This window comes from Haemorhous mexicanus, chromosome 21 (genome assembly GCF_027477595.1).
Source record: "Haemorhous mexicanus isolate bHaeMex1 chromosome 21, bHaeMex1.pri, whole genome shotgun sequence".
Lineage (NCBI taxonomy): Eukaryota > Metazoa > Chordata > Aves > Passeriformes > Fringillidae > Haemorhous > Haemorhous mexicanus.
The window spans coordinates 10,721,706-10,743,686 of record NC_082361.1 but is presented as its reverse complement, the minus strand read 5'-3'; the positions used below and the strand labels follow the sequence as shown (position 1 = coordinate 10,743,686).

General features: G+C 50.7%; 1 protein-coding gene across 9 annotated transcripts in view; it reads right to left on the bottom strand.

The window, feature by feature from the left end:
• The window catches only part of EXD3 (exonuclease 3'-5' domain containing 3), a 252,663-nt gene that overhangs the window by 177,346 nt on the left and 53,336 nt on the right, over positions 1-21,981 (bottom strand). For 7 of the 9 annotated variants that reach the window (XM_059865384.1, XM_059865387.1, XM_059865389.1 and 4 more), the window contains exon 2: positions 18,719-18,831. In XM_059865384.1, coding sequence (XP_059721367.1) covers positions 18,719-18,755 — 37 coding nt within the window. In that variant the 5' untranslated portion in view covers positions 18,756-18,831. Of the gene's footprint in view, positions 1-18,718; positions 18,832-18,948; positions 19,054-21,981 lie in introns of all 9 variants that reach the window. The other 2 variants (XM_059865385.1, XM_059865392.1) reach the window with 1 other exon arrangement.

The window sequence follows — 21,981 nt, the reverse complement described above, 5'->3', positions numbered from 1 at the left end:
ACTGAACCACAAAGGCATCTGGGTGAGGAGGGTCAGGAGACATGTCCCAGGCAGCTGAGCCCTTCCAGTTCCGAGACTGAGCTCAAGAGAAAGTGCTCAGTTTGACACTGACCCTTCACAGCTCCCAAAATAAAGGGGGTTGCAGACCTTAAAACAGCTGGAAAAGCCTCACCAAATCAAGGTTAGAGCACTTTGGTGGAGATCTCAAAAAGACACATCTGCACCAACTCCAACAAGATACAAAAGACCTCAAGTTTTGGCACTGACAGTTTCTCCCAGTAGCATGTTCCTCTTCTAAACATTTTACATTAATATATTTCCTTTGAATGTTTTTCATTCTGAAAATGAATGAGTTCTGTCCTGAACCTGGCACCAAAATTGCAGGAGATGGTAAATCAAATGTCTTCCAGTTCTCAAGATCTGTGGTTACATTTCAAAACCATATAAACCACAAGGCTTATATTTTTGAGTTAGAAAAGTGCCTTTGAGGAAAACCATAAACTACTTTCTGTTCATTCTCTCAATTTCCTTTGTGCATCCATCACTCAAACCCCGCTGTGATCACAACAAAAGCGGTGCCTGAGGGCTGCTGAGGTAAGCACTGGATCTGCTGCTGAGGTTTGCAGTGGTGACCTTGCAAAATTCTGCTGCAATATTCACCAGTGCAGCTGAAACTGAGCCTCCTCTCACCTGAGGAAAGGGTGACATCCAACCCCAGAGGAGGAAACTTCCCCAGCAAAAAACCTCCTGAAACTTTCTCTTTGTGCCCAAAGCCATTAAATGCCTTGTGCCCCAAGACCTGGAAGAATTCCAGTCAGCAGAAGAAAAGATACTGAATGAAAAAAAGCAAAAGAAGGTGGAAAAAGCGAGTGAAATGCAGGGTCACAGCCCCCAGACTGTCACAGCTGAAAGCCATGGACGGGAAAAGTCAAGAACAAAATGGGGATCCCCCAGCCCAGCCCCTGTCCCTGCCCAGCCCCTGTCCCTGCCCAGCCCCCCACCAACCCCACCCTGGCATCCCTGGCAGCGCTGTCCAAAGGCTCCTGGAGCTCTGGCAGCCTCGGGGCCGTGCCCATTCCCTGGGGAGCCTGGGCAGTGCCAGCACCCTCTGGGGGAAGAACCTTGCCCTGAGCTCCAGCCTGAGCTGCCCTGGCCCAGCCCCAGCCGTGCCCTGGCTCCTGTCCCTGTCCCAGACAGCAGAGATTGGTGCTGTCCCTGCTCTGCTGCCCTACAATGGTTATGTTTTCTTTAGGCAGCCAGCTTGTCCCCATGTCCTGCAAGTTAACTGAATTTTAATAAATGTTTAATGGAATATCCAACCCACCCAGCAGGCAATCAGTGCATTTTTAATATTACATATTGTGTGCCCTCTGCCCCAATAAATCCCTGGAATCTGTTCTCAGTGAAAACTCCTGCTTATCTCAACATGTATTTGAGATGTAGTTCTGAAAGGAAAACTAAAATTCAAGGTATTTCCATGACCCCCTTAGGGCAGGTGGCTTTTTGGACTTCAAAACTCCAATACCTCAATGAAGACAATGCCCAAGCTGCGGGTTTGGGTGAGCAGAGCCATTCACCCTCTCCTGTCCCAGCAGCATGAGGGGTACACCCACTCTGGGTCATTTAAATTGCAGCTGAGGACAAACAAATTCTGTGTTATGTGTGAATTAATCAAAGTCTCTTATCCAAACCTAATTTTGTTCAGAAGTGGCTGCAGCTCACAGAAGTGTGTGCTGGTTTTGCAGAAGAACAGGCACAGAAATAATATCACTTACACAGAGCAAAAATGAATAGATACATTTTCTAGTGCCTAAATTTGAACTGCTGAGGATAAGCTGATTTAATTGAAAAGGTACAAAATTCCTCTGTAGAAACCCCCAGATTGTGACACCTTCCAGGTGTTCATGCTGTGCCCTCTTTAATGAGTGCATGTAACATAAATAAACCTTTCAGTTTATTATTATGAGTCAGCACTTGGTGATTGATTGCAATCCTCAGTGACTGCAGTGATGAGTCGCCCACTAAAGACTGAGAGCAGCCAGAGGTGCTCCCTGCAGAGCTCAGGTAGCAGCGCCTGCAAGGGACAGGGAGTGCTGCCAGCAGCCAGCACAGGCTGCTCCATTTCCACCACTGAAACCAACAGAGCCAAATTTACACCAGGATCAGACGTCACAAAACTATTTCATTTTAGAAACAATATATTGCTCTGCTTTAGCACCATTTCCAGAGCTCCAAGACTCCCCATCCCAGCAAACCCATTCCTTCACTGTGCCTCCCACAAAAGGCAGATGTGATGAGAATGGCTAACTGTGCCTTTAGCTGAACTCCTGTAGCAAGGAAATGAAGCAAGAAGATGGAGAGAGTCCTTCGTTATTTGGCCTCTCTGGCTCACTGCAGCCTTGGCTCAGTGTCCAGTTTGGGTTGCTGTTTTCTGATCCACAGAGCTATGAACTCAGCTGCACCAAGCCCTTCCCATCTCGGGAGGGAAGGAACCATACCAGCGACCACAGTCCTGAGCTCCTCACACCACACACCTCCCCTGCAATTTTAACATTAAAGACAGAGCCTTTGGGGAGGTCTGGAAGTCCAGGTTCACCAGGGGAAAGAAAGACTTTTCTTACTTGTTCCTCCAGCTCTTCATCCACACATTTGGATTCCCCTTCTGCACTAATGCAATCAGTGGGAGGATCTACATCAGACAGGAGGGGAAAATATCCCAAAATGCTCTGAGTTCCTCACTTGCAATCACCTGACTTTGAACATCAGCTCATTCTCAGTCACCAGAAACCTCGTATAAGATGAATGGTTCCACATTTCTTCATTCATCAGCCAGCTGTGACTGCTCTGTTTCTCCAGCCCTGTGACGATAGCCACCTCCTGCTCGCCTGCCCCTGCGGCCTCTCCACAGCAGATGAAGATTCCCACAGCTGGGACTGGCTCTGAAATAAAGGGGTCACATCACCTAAAACACTGCCACAACCTGGCCCAGGTATCCCTGGGAACTGCAGAACCAGTTTATGTTTTGTTCATAGGCCAGATGGAAAAGTCAGCTCAGAGTGATTATCCCAGCCCAGTTCTCTGCCTGTATTGAGAGCAGGGGCAAAGCTTTATTCCACTGTGAGATGGCTGTTTCACTCAGCAGGAAATATTTTGCTTCACTTTAGGGAGGAGGTCAGTATCTGGAGGCTTATCTTTTTGTGGCTCTTTATCTTTTTTCAGACAGACTTGGTTTAACAGAAACATTCAACTCGGTGCTGCACCTTGCAAGGTACAGGCCAGCAATTCCTCCATGAGACTCTGGTTTGGAACTACTCTGTTAATGTGCCAACATTCAGTTGTGTGTCACAGAATTAGTGCTACTGAAGGTGTATTCTCTAATACCCTTGCATAAGCTTACACTAAGCACACAGCCACAGAATGGCTGGGGCTGCATCTGGCTCTGCAGGCAATATTCATCTCATGTTCCTCTCTTGGTTCTCCTAGACAAAAGCCAAAAATCCTCAGGTGCCATTAGCTGAGCCCACACTTTGCTGGGATCGCTCTGTGAAGCCATACCTTGTCTGTGCTGCTGACTACATCATTAGTGGAAAGGCAGAATTAGGAGCTCAAACAGAAAAATGAGGGAGAATGAGGTGCACAGGCAGAACATGGAGAAGCTGCCCTGCTGGAGAGGGAAAAGGGAAATGAACAGTGTATTGAAAGCAGGAGAAGTTTTTCTAGAAAAGAAGCCAGCCGTTCTCAATGGCAACAAAAATCTTGCTCTAACTAAGGGCAAGTGAGATCCTTTCCATTCTGAGAAATTTGAGTTATGAAAACATAATAGGAACCTCAGCATTTGGCTGATACATGCTCTATTTCTAAGTGAGTCAGAAGTTCACATTCTTCTACTTCAGCCTCCCAACTGAAAACAATCCCCACACTTCAAGCACAAGAATAATAAAGCACACATATGCTTCTTATAAAACAATCCTTACAAATAACCATGCCTTTTGTTTTCCTAATGGCTAAAATTCATCATTTCCCCCCCAAAAAACTCAGATCAAACAAAATGCACTCTCATTAAAAGAGAAGGCTCGCTTGGCTGAGCACAACGGGCAGTGACATTGCCCTCTTATTTTCTTAGTGCTTTTTGTCAATGGAAAGCCTGGAGAGCTGCTCCCCAGGCTCTGTGGGGCAGGACAGGCTCAGCACAGCCCCACCCCTGTGCTGCAAACAGGGGCTTTCCTCCCTCTCTCCCCACATTAACCCCGAGAGCATCCACATTCCTCTCCCTCCCAGAGTGTACAGACACCTGAGCAACAACAACAACAACAACAACAACAACAACACAGAATCCCAGACTGGTTTGGGCTGGAAGGGACCTTAAAACCCATCCCATTCCACCCCTAACATGGGCAGGGACACCTCCCACTGTCCCAGCCTGCTCCCAGACCCAATGTCCAGCCTGGCCTTGGGCACTGCCAGGGATCCAGGGACAGCCACAGCTGCTCTGGGCACCCTGTGCCAGGGCCTGCCCACCCTGCCAGGAAACAATTTCTGACTCCCAATATGCCATCCAGCCCTGCCCTCTGGCAGTGGGAGCCATTCCCTGGGTCCTGTCCTTCCATCCCTTGTCCCCAGTCCCTCTCCAGCTCTCCTGGAGCCCCTTCAGGCACTGGAAGAGGCTCTGAGCTCTCCTTGGAGCCTTCTCCTCTCCAGGTGAGCACCCCCAGCTCACCTGCCTCCAGAGCAAAAGGGCTCCAGCCCTTGGAGCAGCTCCAAGGCCTCCTCTGGACTCATCTAGCAGCTCCACATCCTCCCTGGGCTGGGCCCAGGGCTGGGGCAGCTCTGCAGGTGGGGGTCTCACCTGAGCAGGGCAGAGGGGCACAATCCTATCCCTTACAACACCTGGGCACCACACCCAGCACCGGAGCAGAGGGTGCCCTTCAGAGCCAGTGCCAACTCTACAAATAAAAATGAAACTTCACCAAGGAGTCACCCAGCTCTGGGACATCCTTGCAGTGCCTGAGATGACCCAGCCTGGGCAGCAGAAACTTCCCTTGCCCAGGAGTGAAGGAGCCTGTCCCACACTGTCACCCGGACCAAGGTGTGACATCAGCCCAGACAAACAGAGGTCATTTGGGAATGCTTTCCTGGCTGCACAAGAAGTGCAGCAATCTGTACAGAAATAGCAATTCTGAAAATAACACCAAGAGGTTAATTTCCAGGCAGTTAATGAAATCCAACTTCATAAAAGCCTAAAAATGTAACAATCATAAACCTTGTGCAGGTAGTTGTCAATACTCTCATATGGCTTCCTCCTCTGTCAGACGGGCTCTAACCTCAGTGTCAAGGGCTCTGCAGCACCAGGATGACAATCTCTGGCACAGGACAGTGGGGACACACATGGGAGGGGAGCAGAGCACTGCAGTCCCTCATTCCCTCCCCATTTTACACCTCTCCCTCCACCTTCATGGCCAGGCACAGCCAGAGGGGTGTCTCAAGGCCCTGAGCTGGGTGGATCCCCATCCTGACCAAACCAGGGTTTGTACTCTACTCTGCACTACTGTGTTCAAAACTGTTTAAACAAAACCCACAGTTTCATCTTACAGTTTTTATTTTCCTTCAAAAATTCAGCCAGGCTACCCTTACTTCCTTTAGGCACCAGCTCCATGCATTTTTCCAGTGATGAAGAGAATTAGGTTTTGTTCCCATAAACCAACTTGGTGTTGAGGGAAGAAGGGTGAGGAGCGAGTCACCACGTTCCCAGAAGGAGGACAACAATCAGTGCCATGGAATGAGCCCTTCCTTACATCCCACTGTCCTGCTAACCTCCTCAGGCCAGGAGCAGGAGGATCTGTCACAGCCAGTTAATGCCCTTGAACTGAGTTAATGGCACTTTCATAGAAATGAAAATTAACTTTTAAAACACCTACAACAGCACTCCAGAAAAGTAACCATTTCTTCTTTCAAACTTATCAACCCTGCAGAGGGGAAGAAAACTGATATTGTCCAGGATAAAAGGGGAAACTTCTTAATTATGTAAGAGACTGAGACTGCCAGGAACAGCAGCAGCCCCAGAGGACTCAAACACAGGATGGGAAAGAATCATCAGATCCAGAGTACTATCATAGAGCTAAAATTATATCTATTTTTTTGCCTCCAGACATCTCTGGAAATCCCCAAGTTCTAAACCTAACAACCTTTAGGCTGTGCATCCTAAGTAGTTTTATTTGAAAAAACCCACCTGGTAATTCTAAAAAACTGTAGTACACATTTTGAAGCCATCCAACTTTCTTTTGAGAACAGTGACAATAGTTTGATTCGTGTATAAAAGACATTCCCAGCTTTTCTTCTACCAGTTCCTCCCCTGAGCACATTTCAGCAGCAGCATATTGCTGAATGGGGCAGGACCTCTCCCTTTCCCAGGTCAGTGGGTACAGGAGCCAGGCCCTGGGCAGAACCAGGAGTGCTGGGCAGTGGAGGAGTCACGAGCCTTGCAAGTGTTCAAAAAAGGTGGAGATGTCGCACCTGGGGACATGGTGACCTGTTTACTCGGGTAAACAAAGTGGAGGAGACCCATCTGTCCAGGCTGAACCAAGCCCTCCAGAGGCAGAGGGAAATTGCTGCTTTGCTTATGTTGAATAAAACAATGGTTAAAGCCCTGAGTTAAAAGAATTTCTCCTTCTTCCTCTGCCTAATTACATCTCAGAGTGGTAGATTAAAACTCCATCTCTGGTAGAATCCCAGACTAGTTTGTTGGAAGGGCCCTTAAAGATCATCTCATTCCAACTCCCCTCCCATGGGAAAGGACATCTGCCACTAGACCAGCCCTGACACTCAGCATTATCAGAACCTTCAAACGATGCATTTTTCATCCATATTTCTGTTGCAGCTTTTGAAAATCCCACCCCGAGGTTCCAGGAACAGTTCCAATCACTCCCAAATCCCAAATCTGCTCTCTCCACACACAAAGCTCTCCAGGTCACCCTGAAGCGACTGCAGAACCGCTTTTCCCAAGGTCGGCTGGCTGAAGCCACTTCTCCAGGACACACTGCAGATGCTGCCCAAGGCTCAGGCAGAACCTTGCCAGTCCCTCACCCACACTCCCACTGACTGCAGAGCTGCCTCTGAGCCCTTCCACTGCTCCTAGCACCAAACCCATGGCCAAAGAAAAGATCTCACCGCTACTTAAAATAAAAGTAGTGATGGCTGTTCCCTTGCAAAATTTATAGCTGCACCTCCTAGACAAAATTTTAAAAATCTATTTTTGAGAGGTCCTGCACGTTAAAATCACAGCTCTGGGGAGGCTAGGTGGAAAAGCCAGGATACCTGTCAGCTCAGCACCAATGTGTTTGAAGGGATTTGGTGGTTTCCATGGTGATGGGGAGGGTAAGGGTCTGCCTGGTTCCAGCTCTGACTGACGCACATCTCAAACAATCGCTCTCTTCCTGTTCGTATGGCACAAGAAAAACAGGATGCTGAGAGGTGTTTATCTGAGAGAGCGAGATAAGCAAGCGCACTGAGAGTTCTCCAAGTATAGAAGTTCACCAGTGAGATGTTATAGACTTTCTGTGGGAAAAAAAACCCCACTGCTGCCATGCTGAACGTGATTAAATTATGCATGGAAAAGTCCTTTCCCCTGGAATCTGCAGGAGCCGTGCAGAGCTGGTCTATGAGCCCTGAATACCAATGGAAAGTCTCTTTAGAGTGTGGTACCGAGTTACAGCTGAATGAAAGCAGAGAGCCAGCTCAGTGTGTGATATCTGCCATCCCAAGCCCTGCCTAGGCCCCACTGGGGGCGGGTGGTTATAGAGAGCGGGGGGCTGCCACAGCCCTGGGGCTGCACAGAGAGCTCAGGCTGCTTTCAAGGGCTCTGTGCCCATGAGCACCAGCTCAGGCCTCCCACCCAACCTGAGGCACTTTGCAGCATTTTACATGTCCCTCAGTGCCTGAGAGGGAATCTGCCCACTTCTTATCCCAGCTTCATCAGTGACAGAACTTGCAAACTACCCAGTCAATAATTACCTGCTCTCTAATCACCACGAGCTGGTACAGCCCAGCAACACCCTGGTGTTTAGAGCTGAAAATTTCACATCCAAAAAGGACAGCAGCATCGTCCAGGGGTGGTTCTGGAGCCGGGGAAGGCGCCTTCACACCCCTGTCACACATGGGACAGGCAATACCCCTGTCCAGAGGCTGAGAAAGCCATGGCACGAAACCAGGGCCTGGCTGGACATACTGGAACTGACCTGGGGTCACAGTGGCTTTAATGCATTTCTCCTGCTTATTTACAGAATCACAGAACCTCCTGAGCTGGAAGTGACTCACAAGGACCATGCAGTCCAACAACGGAATTCCAGCTGTAGCCATCCCATCAATGTGGCCACCAAATCTATCCCATCATAGCCAGGAATTGTTACAGCTCGGTTCTCTAAGAACAGGCTTGGTTCCCAAAACCCTGTAAAGACACAACAGCTGAACTTTGCCACCTGTGCCATCCACACTGGAGGACACAGGGTAGGACAGATCTGCATCAGAAAGTGGATTTCTGCTTTATGCAAATTTTGTTTTCCCAGTCATTGCACATATTTAAGACAGTATCAAAGGAACAAAATGGGAACCCAATCATTGTCTCTGGCTTGGCTGGCTTACAGATCAACTCCCAGCCTTTAATTCTAGGAAGTGAGTGACCACAGAGCCTCCTGACAGCCAAGGGCTCCCCTTTTTCCATCTGACTTGCTGTTTGTCTTGGAAGTAGCCAGGTTAAGGCTGTCCCATTCAGCCTGCAGTGGAATGTGGGGCAGATGGAAAGAGGGAAAGACAGAGAGACACTGCAAAGGCTGAGACAAAGCCTGGTGGTGGGATGAAAGAGCGTGGAATGAAGGCAGGGCCCAGCCAAGCCAAACAAAGTTTTCCTTGAGTGATTACATCTGCTGAAGAGTCCCCAGCTTGCACTCTCCTTGCTGAGAAATTCTTTTAATTGTGTCTAGGACATTTTAAAAATCCCAAGAAAAGCTCTTCTGTAATTGTTGGAGCTCTGAACTGTGTGAACTTTTGTCGTGCTGAATTGCTGCAAACCTCTGCCACTGAAGCAGGGCTTTGCTTAGGGAGAGCCCTGGGGAGGGAAAACTGGTAATAAATCTCCATTTCTTTTTTTCCCCAAGGAAAAACAAACAATTTAGACAAATTCTTCTCCCTCCCAATGTCTGTATAGCTCAGTGCAAATTGCATCCAGCAGAAAATGAAAAGAGATCCGTCCTCAGATTAGCCAAAATTAAGTAAGGTTAAATGAGAGATTTGTAGAGCCAAAGGCTACAGCTTTGTACAATGGGCACCTCCCGGGGGCAGCAAGGATGGTGGATCTTCCACAGCCACCAGAGCCACTCAGTGCTGGGTGAGGAACAAGGGGAGCAGTAGGGCAGGAGTGCATGGCCAGCACCCGCACCACACAGCACCACAAGGCGCCACAGGCAAGTCCTGGCAGATATGAAAATCAACACTTGTGAGCCAGAAAGACAAAGAAATATTGAATAATCTTCAGGGGCTGTGATCTTGCCTTGACCAGACACACTTCAGGCGTTACCTGAGTGCCACTGCCCTGGGCTTCACGTCACGGGTCCAAATCCCTTGTCTGTGGCAAACCTCTCTCATCTTCAGGCTTGTTTTCACATCATTAATTTCCCTCCAACCCTCACTGTGATAACCAGAAATGCCAGAGAGTCAACAGACCTCCAAGCACCTCATTTCTCTCCTTCAGAACCCACACATCTGCCTGCACACTAAGGTATCTGGGTATTTGTGTTTTCCACATGTGAGGGACAGTTACTGGAGGCCTCTACAAAGGCAAGGCTCACAAAAGATAAATCAAAAATAACAAGATGGGTGAGCTGCCTCCTCTGACCACAGTCTGACAGCTCACCGTGCCATAGGGTGGAGTACCCTGGTAAGGAGGGAACACCAACACATCTGTGCCCCTAAAACAGCCACATAGAGGTGGGCTTGGTGTTTGCACATTTCCTCAAGCACTCTAAATAAATACCTGGCTGTATCACACCACCTGCCTGGTGCCAAGACATTCTACTTAGGACATGAGCTGTCCAAAAGCAAAGTGACTCATTCTCATTAGAATCCCAGACCTTCCTGAGCTGGAAGGGACCCACAGGGATCCCCCAGCCCAGCCTCTGTCCCTGCCCAGATCCCCCACCAGCCCCACCCTGGGCATCCCTGGCAGCGCTGTCCAAAGGCTCCTGGAGCTCTGGCAGCCTCGGGGCCGTGCCCATTTCCTGGGGAGCCTGGGCAGTGCCAGCACCCTCTGGGGGAAGAACCTTGCCCTGAGCTCCAGCCTGAGCTGCCCTGGCCCAGCTCCAGCCATTCCCTGGCTCGTGTTTCTGTCCCAGAGCAGGGACTGAAGCTGCCCCTCTGCTTCACCTCCACAGAAAATGAACTTGGCCAAAACACAGATCTGCTCTTACTGGGCCAGGGAATTGACCCATCTCAGTGGAGGCTCCAAGGTACCAGCACAGGAGCAAAGAGGTGACCTGTGCCAGGACTGGGTGCAAGGGCATGAGAGAGAAGGGCAGGAGCAAGACCTTTCTCTTGAAGCTGTGATTCAGCTGTTTGATCAGTTAGCACTTCCACTTGCTCCATTTTGCCAGAACACACATCTTACCTTTCCTTATCACTTCATCAGTTTGATCAGTTTGATCAGTTAGCACTTCCACTTGCTCCATTTTGCCAGAACACACATCTTACCTTTCCTTATCACACAGAACTCACAGTACTGACTGCACATCAGGTAGTCACACCTATCCTTCAGTGACCTGAAGGTTTTATGTGCTCTGCCATGAAGAAGACAAGACTCCAGCTGAAGGCCAACTCACACACCAGCGCCAGGACAGGATTTCTCAGCTTGCTGCTCATGGGGGGGGCTGTGAGCTGATCAGCACCCTGAGCCCCTGGAGCAGAGTTACCAGCACTGCCAAAGCATGTCAATGCACAGGAGCATATCAGCATCATCCAGATTTGCTTTCTAAACAGTATGCCTTATAGAAACTTTAAAACAGTATCTGTAATTTTAGAACAGAATTTATCCTTATGATAGGCAGCCTTTCCAGGCAGAACCACCTCCTCTGCTCCGAGACCCTGCATTTCAGAAAGCACAGATCAGCCAGGATCATGCCATGTGGAAACACCAGCTCAGTGTCTGTTGAACAACACCTCAACAAGGCTGAAGGAAGCCTCAATGGAGAGAAACACCGGATGTGGCTGAGGGAAGGGGGACAGTCAGACCAGGTGGCAGCTCAAAGACACAGAGACTGTTCAGGACCTGTGAGCAAAGGGTCTCTCTAGGCCCCAGGTGAAGTGAACAGTTTGAGGGCCAAGGAGCACCATCCCAGTCCTCAAAACTATGGAAGGTTCCCTGAAAACCTCTAGTTTGCTGGGGAGAAAATTGGCATTTTGCTTTATGCTTATTTGCCTCTTGTTTTTATCCTGGTAGATAATGTTCATTTCCAGTTACTGTTGACCAACGTGGAAAAGGAGAATTTAACAATAAAGTGCAAGAGTCCATCACAAGTTATGGCAACCCATGTGCTCTTATGAAACAATAACACAACAACATAAAATAAATCGAGGCCTTTTAATTTAACAATGTAAATTACCCTCCCACCTGCTGTGACTCTCCATAAGGAGAAAAAGCTGGCAGTGTATTTACCAAGCTGTCTATCCCAGTTCCATTCTGCACTGGCCTCCTGCCCTAGGGTTAGACTGTAGGACTCTGTCATCTCTTGCACTCGTATGACCTAAGAAAGGGAATGTGGCCTTTTTCCCACAAGCCCGGAGTGAGAACATCATAAAAGCTGAACTTTAGCCCCCTTTTTGGGCAGGCAGCACAATAGCAAGGAGGATGCTGTTACTCCCTAGAGGCTCTGCTGCTGAAAAACATCACCAAGCTCAAGTAAAAGGTCAGTAGTTAGGATTGCATCTCTTGTTTTCTTCAGTTTTCCTCCTCCGTCAAAGGCAGTTCAACATTCTTTGCACGCCCCCCTCCCTCCTTCTGAGAAATGCAGGAAGGAAGTGCTTGCAAAATAGTTTAAAAGAAGGCACAATCACACACAGCAAACCCTGGTGCAGCCTCTGAGCAGGACGTGTCCGCTGCTCCCCGTTCCCACTGCAGCACAAACGAGTCCCTCCCTGCCCACACACCCGGGCAGGGCTGTGCTCCAACAGCTGGGCTGCAGAGCTGTGGTTACAGCTGTGGTGCTGCAGGCAGCCCCTGCTCCCTCAGAGCACACAGCACATCTGCCCAGGAGCCAGGGCTGTGCAGCAGGACGAGAAGGATGCAGGGAGCCCTGCAGCCTCCCGGGGCACTGCACGGTACCAGACACCAAGTGGCAGCACTGTGGTCCTGGGCTGCAGGACAGTGTCACCTCCTGCCTCTCTCATAACTACTGCTTGTTTGATTTCACAGGATATTCTTCCACCAAGGCTTGTCACCCGAACCTTGCTAGGGTTTGGGAAGGTATTCAGGACAGTTGGATTTAACTTGACCCTTTTCTTCACTAGATTTATGTGAAAGAACCAGAGTGGGTGGAAGCAGCTGTTATACTCCATGCCTTTTTGCAAAGAGTAATGTAGAGACCAGCAGGCAATTCCTGGGAAACTCCTTCATTATCCATCAGTTTCTGCTGTATGACCACATATCCAATCTAAACATTATTCTTCCCAGGCACACGGTGTTTCTGTATCTCTGGGCAAACAGCACTTACTATCACAAGCCTATTCCTTTGTCTTTTCCAAGACTCTGGCAGCCCCAAGACTTCCCTTGAGCCATGAACCACAACAGACACATGTCAGGACAGGCTGGCAGTCCCTGCCTGCTCTCCCTTCTTTGAGAATTCCCAGTCCTTCCAGCCCAGTGTCCTGACACAACCCCCTCAAGTGCCTGTTCCACGGTGCCACGTTCCCCTCGTTGCTTGTGGGTTCATCTCCAGCTGGCATTCTTGGACTTCATGGGACACTGCCAACAAACCACAGTCCTGTCTCTTCTTTAACCCCTTGCTGTCACAGGGCATCATTAGGTTAATGAAATAACAATGAGATCAATGCATGAAGGACCTGAGCAGAATCACGCTCACGACCACTCACGTGGTGCCTCCTTACAAACAGGATGCCCAGGACAAGCAGACACACAATCTGTTATTTTCTAGAACGACATTTAGAAATGCTGCATGCAGTTAACATGAGCACTTTGCCATGTACAGTCACACAGCTTCACAAAGGGGAAGATTAATGCTCTCCCAAACACGGAAATGAGAATACCCAATGCCACCAGCAGGCTGGGGACTGGGGGGCTGCAGCAGGACCTGAAATCAGTTGGCTGAGTTTGGCTTTTTTTATTTTTAAGTTGACAGCTTCAACTTCCAGCATCTACACCCAGCACTGAGCATGGGGAAACCTGCTGTTCTCTAGCTCTAGGCCAGATGGGTAAATTTTCTGGGTTAATATTTTCATAACCATGCAGCCAGGGCTGCTGTTTATTATCCATCCCATCTCCAGGAACTTCTTACTTTCTTTTCTTTTTCACTTGCTGTTGCTTATGTGCATTTCTGATAGATTTAAAAATAAGTGTTAGCACTGCAGAAATACTTTCAGCTTTAAAATAAGGGTTCCATAATCCTGCATTTTTTATAGACCTTAAATAAAAAAATATTTCTGTCCTGCAGAGTGTTGTAAAGGCATTTAAGGAGATTTCTGCCAACCCCATCCCTGCTGCAAGCTCAGACAAAGGACAATAAAAATGTGAAACAGAGGAGAAGGAATGAAAGAACCCCAGAAAGACACATTTGGCTGGGAAGATGAGGTGTTCCTGCAGGTAGTCAGCACTGAGCCTCACCACTCACTCAGTGAAAAAAAATTTTCTAATATCTAATCTGAACCTTCCCTGTTGCAACTAAGGCCGTTTCCTTTTGGCCTGTCCCCTGGCACAGGGCAAAAGAGACCAAACCACCACCTCACTACAAACTCCCTTCAGGTACTTGTAGGGAGAAATTCCCGGCTCAAGATTAGTGAGGATTCTAAAGCCATACTGAAAAATATAAACCCAAATAGTTGGTTTAAGGAATGGTTAAAAACAGGTTACAGAGCAGGTAGATCTGAAAATATGACCCAAATATTGTAATGCAGCATTTAAACAAAAGCATTTAAACAAAAGTGATACAGGTAAAAAGATCCCAGTTCAGTTCTGAGCCTCTTCTTGGAGAGAATCCTATTCAGCAAAGGTGATCCAGTCAAAGGTGAGGCCCCCACCTGACTTGGCTCCTCCTTCCTTAAGGCATCACAGATGGCTTTGCCTCGGCACTGCCCTGAAGAGCTGACAGAAAGCACTGCCTCGTCCCAGCACCCACAGTGACCCAGACATCACCTGGGGTGTTCTGGACCACAGAGCATCCCCAGCACCTCCTTGGCCCCAGGCCCCACCACCAGCCAGCACAGCAGCTCCTCAGCAAACATCAGCCCTTGGCCTCCCTTCCTCCCTTTCTCATTTGTTGAGATGCTTCTTTGAAGGGGAACTTTGATAATTAAGATATTTAATGATAAAGGAAGGGCAGCCAATGTGCAGTGTCTGCTGCTCCAGAGGAGCTGGCAGGTGCAGGGTTGCAGGGCTGTGTCCCCAGGCCCTGTCCCCAGGCTCTGTACCCAGGCTGTGCCCCCAGGCCCTGTCCCCAGGCCCTGTCCCCAGGCTGTGCCCCCAGGCTCTGTCCCCAGGCTCTGTCCCCAGGCCCTGTCCCTAGGCTGTGCCCCCAGGCTGTGCCCCCAGGCTCTGTCCCCAGGCTCTGTCCCCAGGCCCTGTCCCTAGGCTGTGCCCCCAGGCTGTGCCCCCAGGCTCTGTCCCCAGGCTCTGTCCCCAGGCCCTGTCCCTAGGCTGTGCCCCCAGGCTCTGTCCCCAGGCTGTGCCCCAGGCTGTGCCCCCAGGCTGTGCCCCCAGGCTCTGTCCCCAGGCTCTGTCCCCAGGCCCTGTCCCTAGGCTGTGCCCCCAGGCTCTGTCCCCAGGCCCTGTCCCTAGGCTGTGCCCCCAGGCTGTGCCCCCAGGCTCTGTCCCCAGGCTCTGTCCCCAGGCCCTGTCCCTAGGCTGTGCCCCCAGGCTCTGTCCCCAGGCCCTGTCCCCAGGCTGTGCCCCCAGGCTCTATCCCCAGGCTCTGTCCCAGGCTGTGCCCCCAGGCTCTGTCCCCAGGCTCTGTCCCCAGGCCTTGTCCCTAGGCTGTGCCCCCAGGCCCTGTCCCCAGGCTCTGTCCCCAGGCTCTGTCCCCAGGCTGTGCCCCCAGGCTCTGTCCCCAGGCCCTGTCCCCAGGCTGTGCCCCCAGGCTCTGTCCCCAGGTTGTGCCCCCAGGCTGTGTCCCCAGACTCTATCCCCAGGCTCTGTCCCCAGGCTGTGCCCCCAGGCTCTGTGCCCAGGCTCTGTCCCCAGGCCCTGTCCCTAGGCTGTGCCCCCAGGCTCTGTCCCCAGGCTGTGCCCCCAGACTCTGTCCCCAGGCTGTGTCCCCAGGCTCTGTCCCCAGGCTGTGCCCCCAGGCTCTGTCCCCAGGCCCTGTCCCCAGGCTCTGTCCCCAGGCTGTGCCCCAGGCTCTGTCCCCAGGCTGTGCCCCCAGGCTCTGTCCCCAGGCCCTGTCCCCAGGCTGTGCCCCAGGCTCTGTCCCCAGGCCCTGTCCCCAGGCTGTGCCCCCAGGCTCTGTCCCCAGGCCCTGTCCCCAGGCTGTGCCCCCAGGCTCTGTCCCCAGGCTGTGCCCCCAGGCCCTGTCCCCAGGCTGTGCCCCCAGGCTCTGTCCCCAGGCTGTGCCCCCAGGCTGTGCCCCCAGGCTGTGTCCCCAGACTCTGTCCCCAGGTTGTGCCCCCAGGCCCTGTCCCCAGGCTGTGCCCCCAGGCTGTGCCCCCAGGCTCTGTCCCCAGGCTGTGCCCCCAGGCTCTGTCCCCAGGCCCTGTCCCCAGGCTGTGCCCCCAGGCTCTGTACCCAGGCTGTGCCCCCAGGCTCTGTCCCCAGGTTGTGCCCCCAGGCTGTGCCCCCAGGCTCTGTCCCCAGGCTGTGCCCCCAGGCTGTGTCCCCAGACTCTGTCCCCAGGCTGTGCCCCCAGGCTCTGTCCCCAGGCTCTGTCCCCAGGCTCTGTCCCCAGGCTGTGCCCCCAGGCTCTGTCCCCAGGCCCTGTCCCCAGGCTGTGCCCCCAGGCCCTGTCCCCTGGCTCTGTCCCCAGGCTGTGCCCCCAGGCTCTATCCCCAGACTGTGTCCCCAGGCTCTGTCCCCAGGCTCTGTCGCCAGGCTCTGTCCCCAGGTTGTGCCCCCAGGCTCTGTCCCCAGGCTGTGCCCCCAGGCTCTGTCCCCAGGCTCTGTCCCCAGGCTCTGTCCCCAGGCCCTGTCCCCAGGCTGTGCCCCAGGCTCTGTCCCCAGGCTGTGTCCCCAGGCTCTGTCCCCAGGCTGTGCCCCCAGGCTCTGTCCCCAGGCTCTGTCCCCAGGCTGTGCCCCCAGGCTCTGTCCCCAGGCCCTGTCCCCAGGCTGTGCCCCCAGGCCCTGTCCCCTGGCTCTGTCCCCAGGCTGTGCCCCCAGGCTCTGTCCCCAGGCCCTGTCCCCAGGCTGTGCCCCAGGCTCTGTCCCCAGGCTGTGCCCCCAGGCTCTGTCCCCAGGCTGTGCCCCCAGGCCCTGTCCCCAAGCTGTGCCCCCAGGCTCTGTCCCCAGGCCCTGTGCCCAGGCTGTGTCCCCAGGCTGTGCCCCCAGGCCCTGTCCCCAGGCTGTGCCCCCAGGCTGTGCCCCCAGGCTCTGTCCCCAGGCCCTGTCCCCAGGCTGTGCCCCAGGCTCTGTCCCCAGGCCCTGTCCCCAGGCTCTGTCCCCAGGCTCTGCTCCCGGTGTTTATCCCAGCCAGTGTTTTCCCCTTGCTCTCGATTGTTTGCCTGGCTGCTGATGGATGGTGCAGAGGCTGTGTCTGGTAACGCACTCCCCAGCCCTCAGGAAGCTCAGGGGGCCTTTGCCAGTACTTCCTTCCTGCATATAAGGGGAGGACAGAATGGGAACAACCTTGGCTGTCTCTCACCCTGAGAAAAGGTCTCCCCTTCCAGCTGGATTACAGTAACGGTATTTTAATCTTTCACAGGATTATAATATCCTTCCTCTCTAAGTATAGCTCCAGTGGCAGCTCAGAGAATGAAATGAACCAACAATGTCAACCTCAATAGGTGGTGCTGGAAGCTGAACAAATGGAGGTCCAGGCTGGAAGATCCCTATCCTCAGTCAGGATGTAAATCACCAGTGATCACACCTGTCTAACCCAGGACTTGACTCCAAGAGGAACCAGGACTAAGCACTTCAACAGGAGGTGTAAACTGTACATAAGTGATACATGGAAAATTAGTCCCTCCGGACAGATTCATTCCCGTGCCTGTTTTAGAGAGTGGATCTAAACTCAAACCACAACATTTATTACACCTACAAAAAAGAAGGCTGCAATGAGCAATCTGTGAATATTCTGACCAGACATTTCTCATGAGCACCCAGAATGTGTTATAGAGACTTGAATGTCTTTTTCCCCAAACCCTGTCTCTAGGTCCTTCTGTGAATGATTCATGAATGTCCATGACATCCTGATGTGTCATCATCACCTGTTCACAGTAATAAAAGTATGTGCTGAGTATTAGAGAATAGATATTTCATGCTACCACAGGAATTTTTCTAAATTTTCCATTTTTGAGCCCCAGATTCAAACCCCTGGACAATGGTGAGGGCTTTAGTGTAGGCAGATGTTCAGAACCCCAAACTGCTCTGCCTCAGCCATGTGGCCCAGTACAGCCAGAGCTGGCCACACGGGTGGTGGCTCTGAGGACCCCTCTCCCTGCAGGCCCAGCAAGGGGAGATCCCAGCAATCCCCTCATTTTTCTGGGCAAGTTTGCCCAAGTGAGTCTGTAAAAGCAAGGAAGAAATTCTCAGGACTCAACCACAAAAGAAAACTCCCCCAACCTGTGAGCAGACAGCTCTCCTAACAGCCTCTATTTCTGACAAAGGCCTCAGACAAAAAGACTTCACCCATGAACAAAGAGTGGGGAACAATGGGAACTGTCAAAAAATAGCCCTCACGTCAGAGCTAAGAATGCCCCTTGACACTTCCAAAAAAGCCCAGGCTGAGCAGAGCCTGGGAGGCTGCAGGCACAGCCCCTGGCATCCGCCTCTCCCATCACACACTGCCAGCAGCACTCAGCGAGGCTGAGCTCCTACAGCCAAAGATGGGGATGGAAGAAGAGAGCAAATTTATGGCAGGTCTGAGCCAGAAGTAACAAATTCCTGTCTATCCATGCTCTCCAGCAGGGACCCTGATCCTTGGATTTGATGGGACATACCTGACAATGGTACGTGCACATCTTCCTTTACTGCAAAGGGTAACTGATTACCAATGCAATTAATGAGAAAACTAAGTAATGGCAAGTAGCAGAATGAGTTGTCTAACACAGTAATAAAACCCCTGTGTTGTTCTGAACTGTTGGGAACTTCCAGAAAAAAAAATGCTAGAAAAATTTTCAACCTGGACTAGAATTCTAAGAATGCTGATATCCAGATGTGGACAGGAAACCTCAAAGATCCAATAATCTTTATGGCATGCACTTTGGCATTGATTCACGTTTTGCTTTATTTGTGACTCAGCATTCTTCTCCAACAGCAGTAAGAAAATAAATGGAAAGCAAATCATGCTGAATGAAAACTCACCCGTGGGCTGATCACTTGAGTAACTGTCCTGATTCATCCTCCCAAAGGTGGCACCAGATCAGGATGCTGAGGTTGGAGGTCTAAACTTGGAGATGCAGCCCAAGCTCTTGTTTCTGGAAAGAAAATGTAGAGTTACTGTCAAACTGTAGGAACTTCATCCTGTGTGAGAAAGATAATATCTTGTGTGTGGACTGTTGTCCTTGAATTTAGCAGGAGAGTGGAGAACCTACCTGCATGTGCAACTTGGTGTAGGAGCCATAGGACATGTGCCAGAAGATCAGAGAATGCAATGGGACACTGAGTTAAGTCAACCAAGAAACCCTGGAAAGTGGCATCTGAGAGCCCATGGAAGGTAAAACAACGTGGAGTTAAAAACACAGCTAGATTCCTGGAATAAGTTGAGTTCCAGATTTGAACTGCATAAACAGGAGTCCCTAATGCTCTGCTTGAGTAGCCAAACAAAATTCCTACACAGGGTGAAGAGTTGGATTTTATGATCCTGAGGTCCTTTCCAACTCAGCAGATTCTATGATTCTATGCAAACCCCAGACCTACCTAACCCAAATCTGGACTAACAGGCCATGTGAAAGTGTGTTTTTGCCACAGCTACACAGCTCCTCCTGTTTGTTTGCTTGCCCTTCCACTCATCATCACATCTTGACTGTGGTAGAGTTGGGAACAGAACCTCTGTCTCCCAAATCCCAGTCCAGTCCCTTAACCACCACATCCTTCCTGCTGAATCACACTGCAGGATTGTTTACCAGGAAGGAAATTCCCCCTCGAGAGCACTCACTCTGAGTGTGCTGGTAGAACACAAATGCTTAGAAAAACACAAACAGAGAGGCAATAACAACAAGTGATTGAAGTCCCTGTGCTGGCTGGAGGCACAGCAGCACCTTGGGTTTGTTGTGGAGCAGTGATGGCCCAGGGAGCAGGACATGACACAAAACAAGCAGTGCATTCAGATGGCTCCCAGGAACAGCCTCCTGCTCTCCACAGATGATCCGTGACTCTGGAAGTCTCTTCCCCATGTTTAACACGAGGTGTATGTCGCTCAGGGCCATTCAAAAGGTTTGGGTTCTCAGCAGGCAGTGGGAGGGTCACCTTTGGGAGCAAACCTGCCAAGTGCAAGCAGCTGTGGATATGATCCAGAGGGTCAGAATTAACCTCAACATATTGTGCAAGCAAAGGGCCCTTGCTTTCTTTAAGGCCTTTAGCTCCAAAATGAAAAAAAAAACAAAAACACAAAACAACAGGGTGTGTATGAGGGGAAGATACCAAAAATGGAACAAATATGTTTTAGCCTAAACACACTTTGCCCCATTGGTCTCCTAGAAAACAAAAAGGGCTGTAATTCATCCATGATCTGTCAAAAAACACAAACCCACTGAAATGGCAGATTTGTGGTCTAGGACTCTGAAGAATTTGGCTCTGCTCAGCAGTTGGGCAAAGGGGAGGAATTTCTCCATTCACAAGCAGTGGCTTTCCAGGTTGCGTCCCATGGGACCCCACCACAATAACCAACAAACACAGGCTTGGGCAGATGGCAGAGCTTGGACTGGATCTCAGGACACCCCCTTCAAATATCACTTGATTGGGAATCCCAGCAGGACCTGAGGACTCCTGGGGGACAGGGAACCAAAGCCTCCCTCTCAGCAGCATCCTGGAGTCACATCCAGATCTAGAGCAGCTCTAACAAGCCCCAAGATGAGGCTTCTACTACAGTAGAAGTTTCTCACCAGAAGACACTTTGAGGCACTTCAATTCCTTTCAGTAAAAAAAGTAAAAAAAGTCACAGTTTCTCCTCAGGGCTTCTTTTGACCTTGATGTGATCTGAAATTCCTCAAGCATTGCTTTTTGACATCATATGAGAGTAATTCAGGAATTAACATGAAATGAAATTCCATTGTTCTCCATTCAAATGGCTATTCTCTAATTACGTGCCTGCTATTTTTGGGGTCAGGATCCAGTTTGTGTAGCTTTTTCCATTAGGTCTAAATAAAGTGTGTCCAGAGGGAGAAGACACCTGCACGTGCTCAGTCCTGCAGGATGAGGCAGTGACCAGTGTGCAGGTGTGGATGACAGCCCACAAGAAGGCAATTGCTGACATGAGTGTCTCCTGCTTGGTTCAAACAATTCCCTGTATGGAAACCCAGCATGGAGCAGCCAAAGGAAAAGGCTTCTGCAAAGAGCTGTCAAGCTGCTTCTCCAAAGACTGCTGGCTTTTCTCCAGAGCAGCTGTGGTCACTGTCGAGCTCTTGATTGTGATGTTGAGCTCATGGCTGGTGCCATGCAGGACTGTTTGGGTTTGTATTGCAGCCAGAAGGGCTAAGGGTGCACACAGTCAGCCTGATAACACCGTGCTGAGGCAGGAGGGATGGATGGATGGATGGATGGATGGATGGATGGATGGATGGATGGATGGATGGATGGATGGATGGATGGATGGAGGATGGATGGAGGGATGGACAGTGTCTGACACCCGCCCTGTTTGCAGCTGTCCCTGGGGCAAAGCAACCCACAGGTGGATGGAGATGGTGTGAACAGAGCTCCCATTCTGCTTTCTCAGTAACAGCTGAAGCCACAGCCACTGCCAGACAAGGAACTGGGGTCCACTGTTTTCCTTCTGAGTGATTTCAGTTCAAGCAGGGACATTGCTGGCCTGGAGTGAATCAGGTGCTCCTGACCGATGCTGGGAAAAGCAGGAAGTCTCCCTCCTGACAGTCTGTTAACCTCCATAGCATCAGCTCTGGTTTGGTATCTCAAGCTCTGCCTGAGCTGGTGCTTCCCTTAATGCTCAGAAATGTGATGAAGTGACCATATTAAAAAATCTTTCCTCAGAAAATGTCCCCAAAACAAAAAAGGAGGTTTCTATTCTGCCTGGGTATGGAAAATATTTGAAAATGTGAAGTGAGAGTAACTTAAATCTTTAGAAGCAAGCAAATCTTTAGAAACAAGCAATCCAGAAACACTGCAAAGCAGTACTTCTTTGTAGGTGTCTTCATATGGGGATTTTACACCTATTTCACATTTTTACAACCTTCCTTTTATTGCCTTTGTGTTACAGAATATACAGGCACACACAGCTAAAAAAGATATCACAGAATCTCCCGAGCAGGAAGGGACCCACAGGGATCCCCCAGCCCACCCTCTGTCCCTGCCCAGACCCCGCCACCAACCCCACCCTGGGCATCCCTGGCAGCGCTGTCCAAAGGCTCCTGGAGCTCTGGCAGCCTCGGGGCCGTGCCCATTCCCTGGGGAGC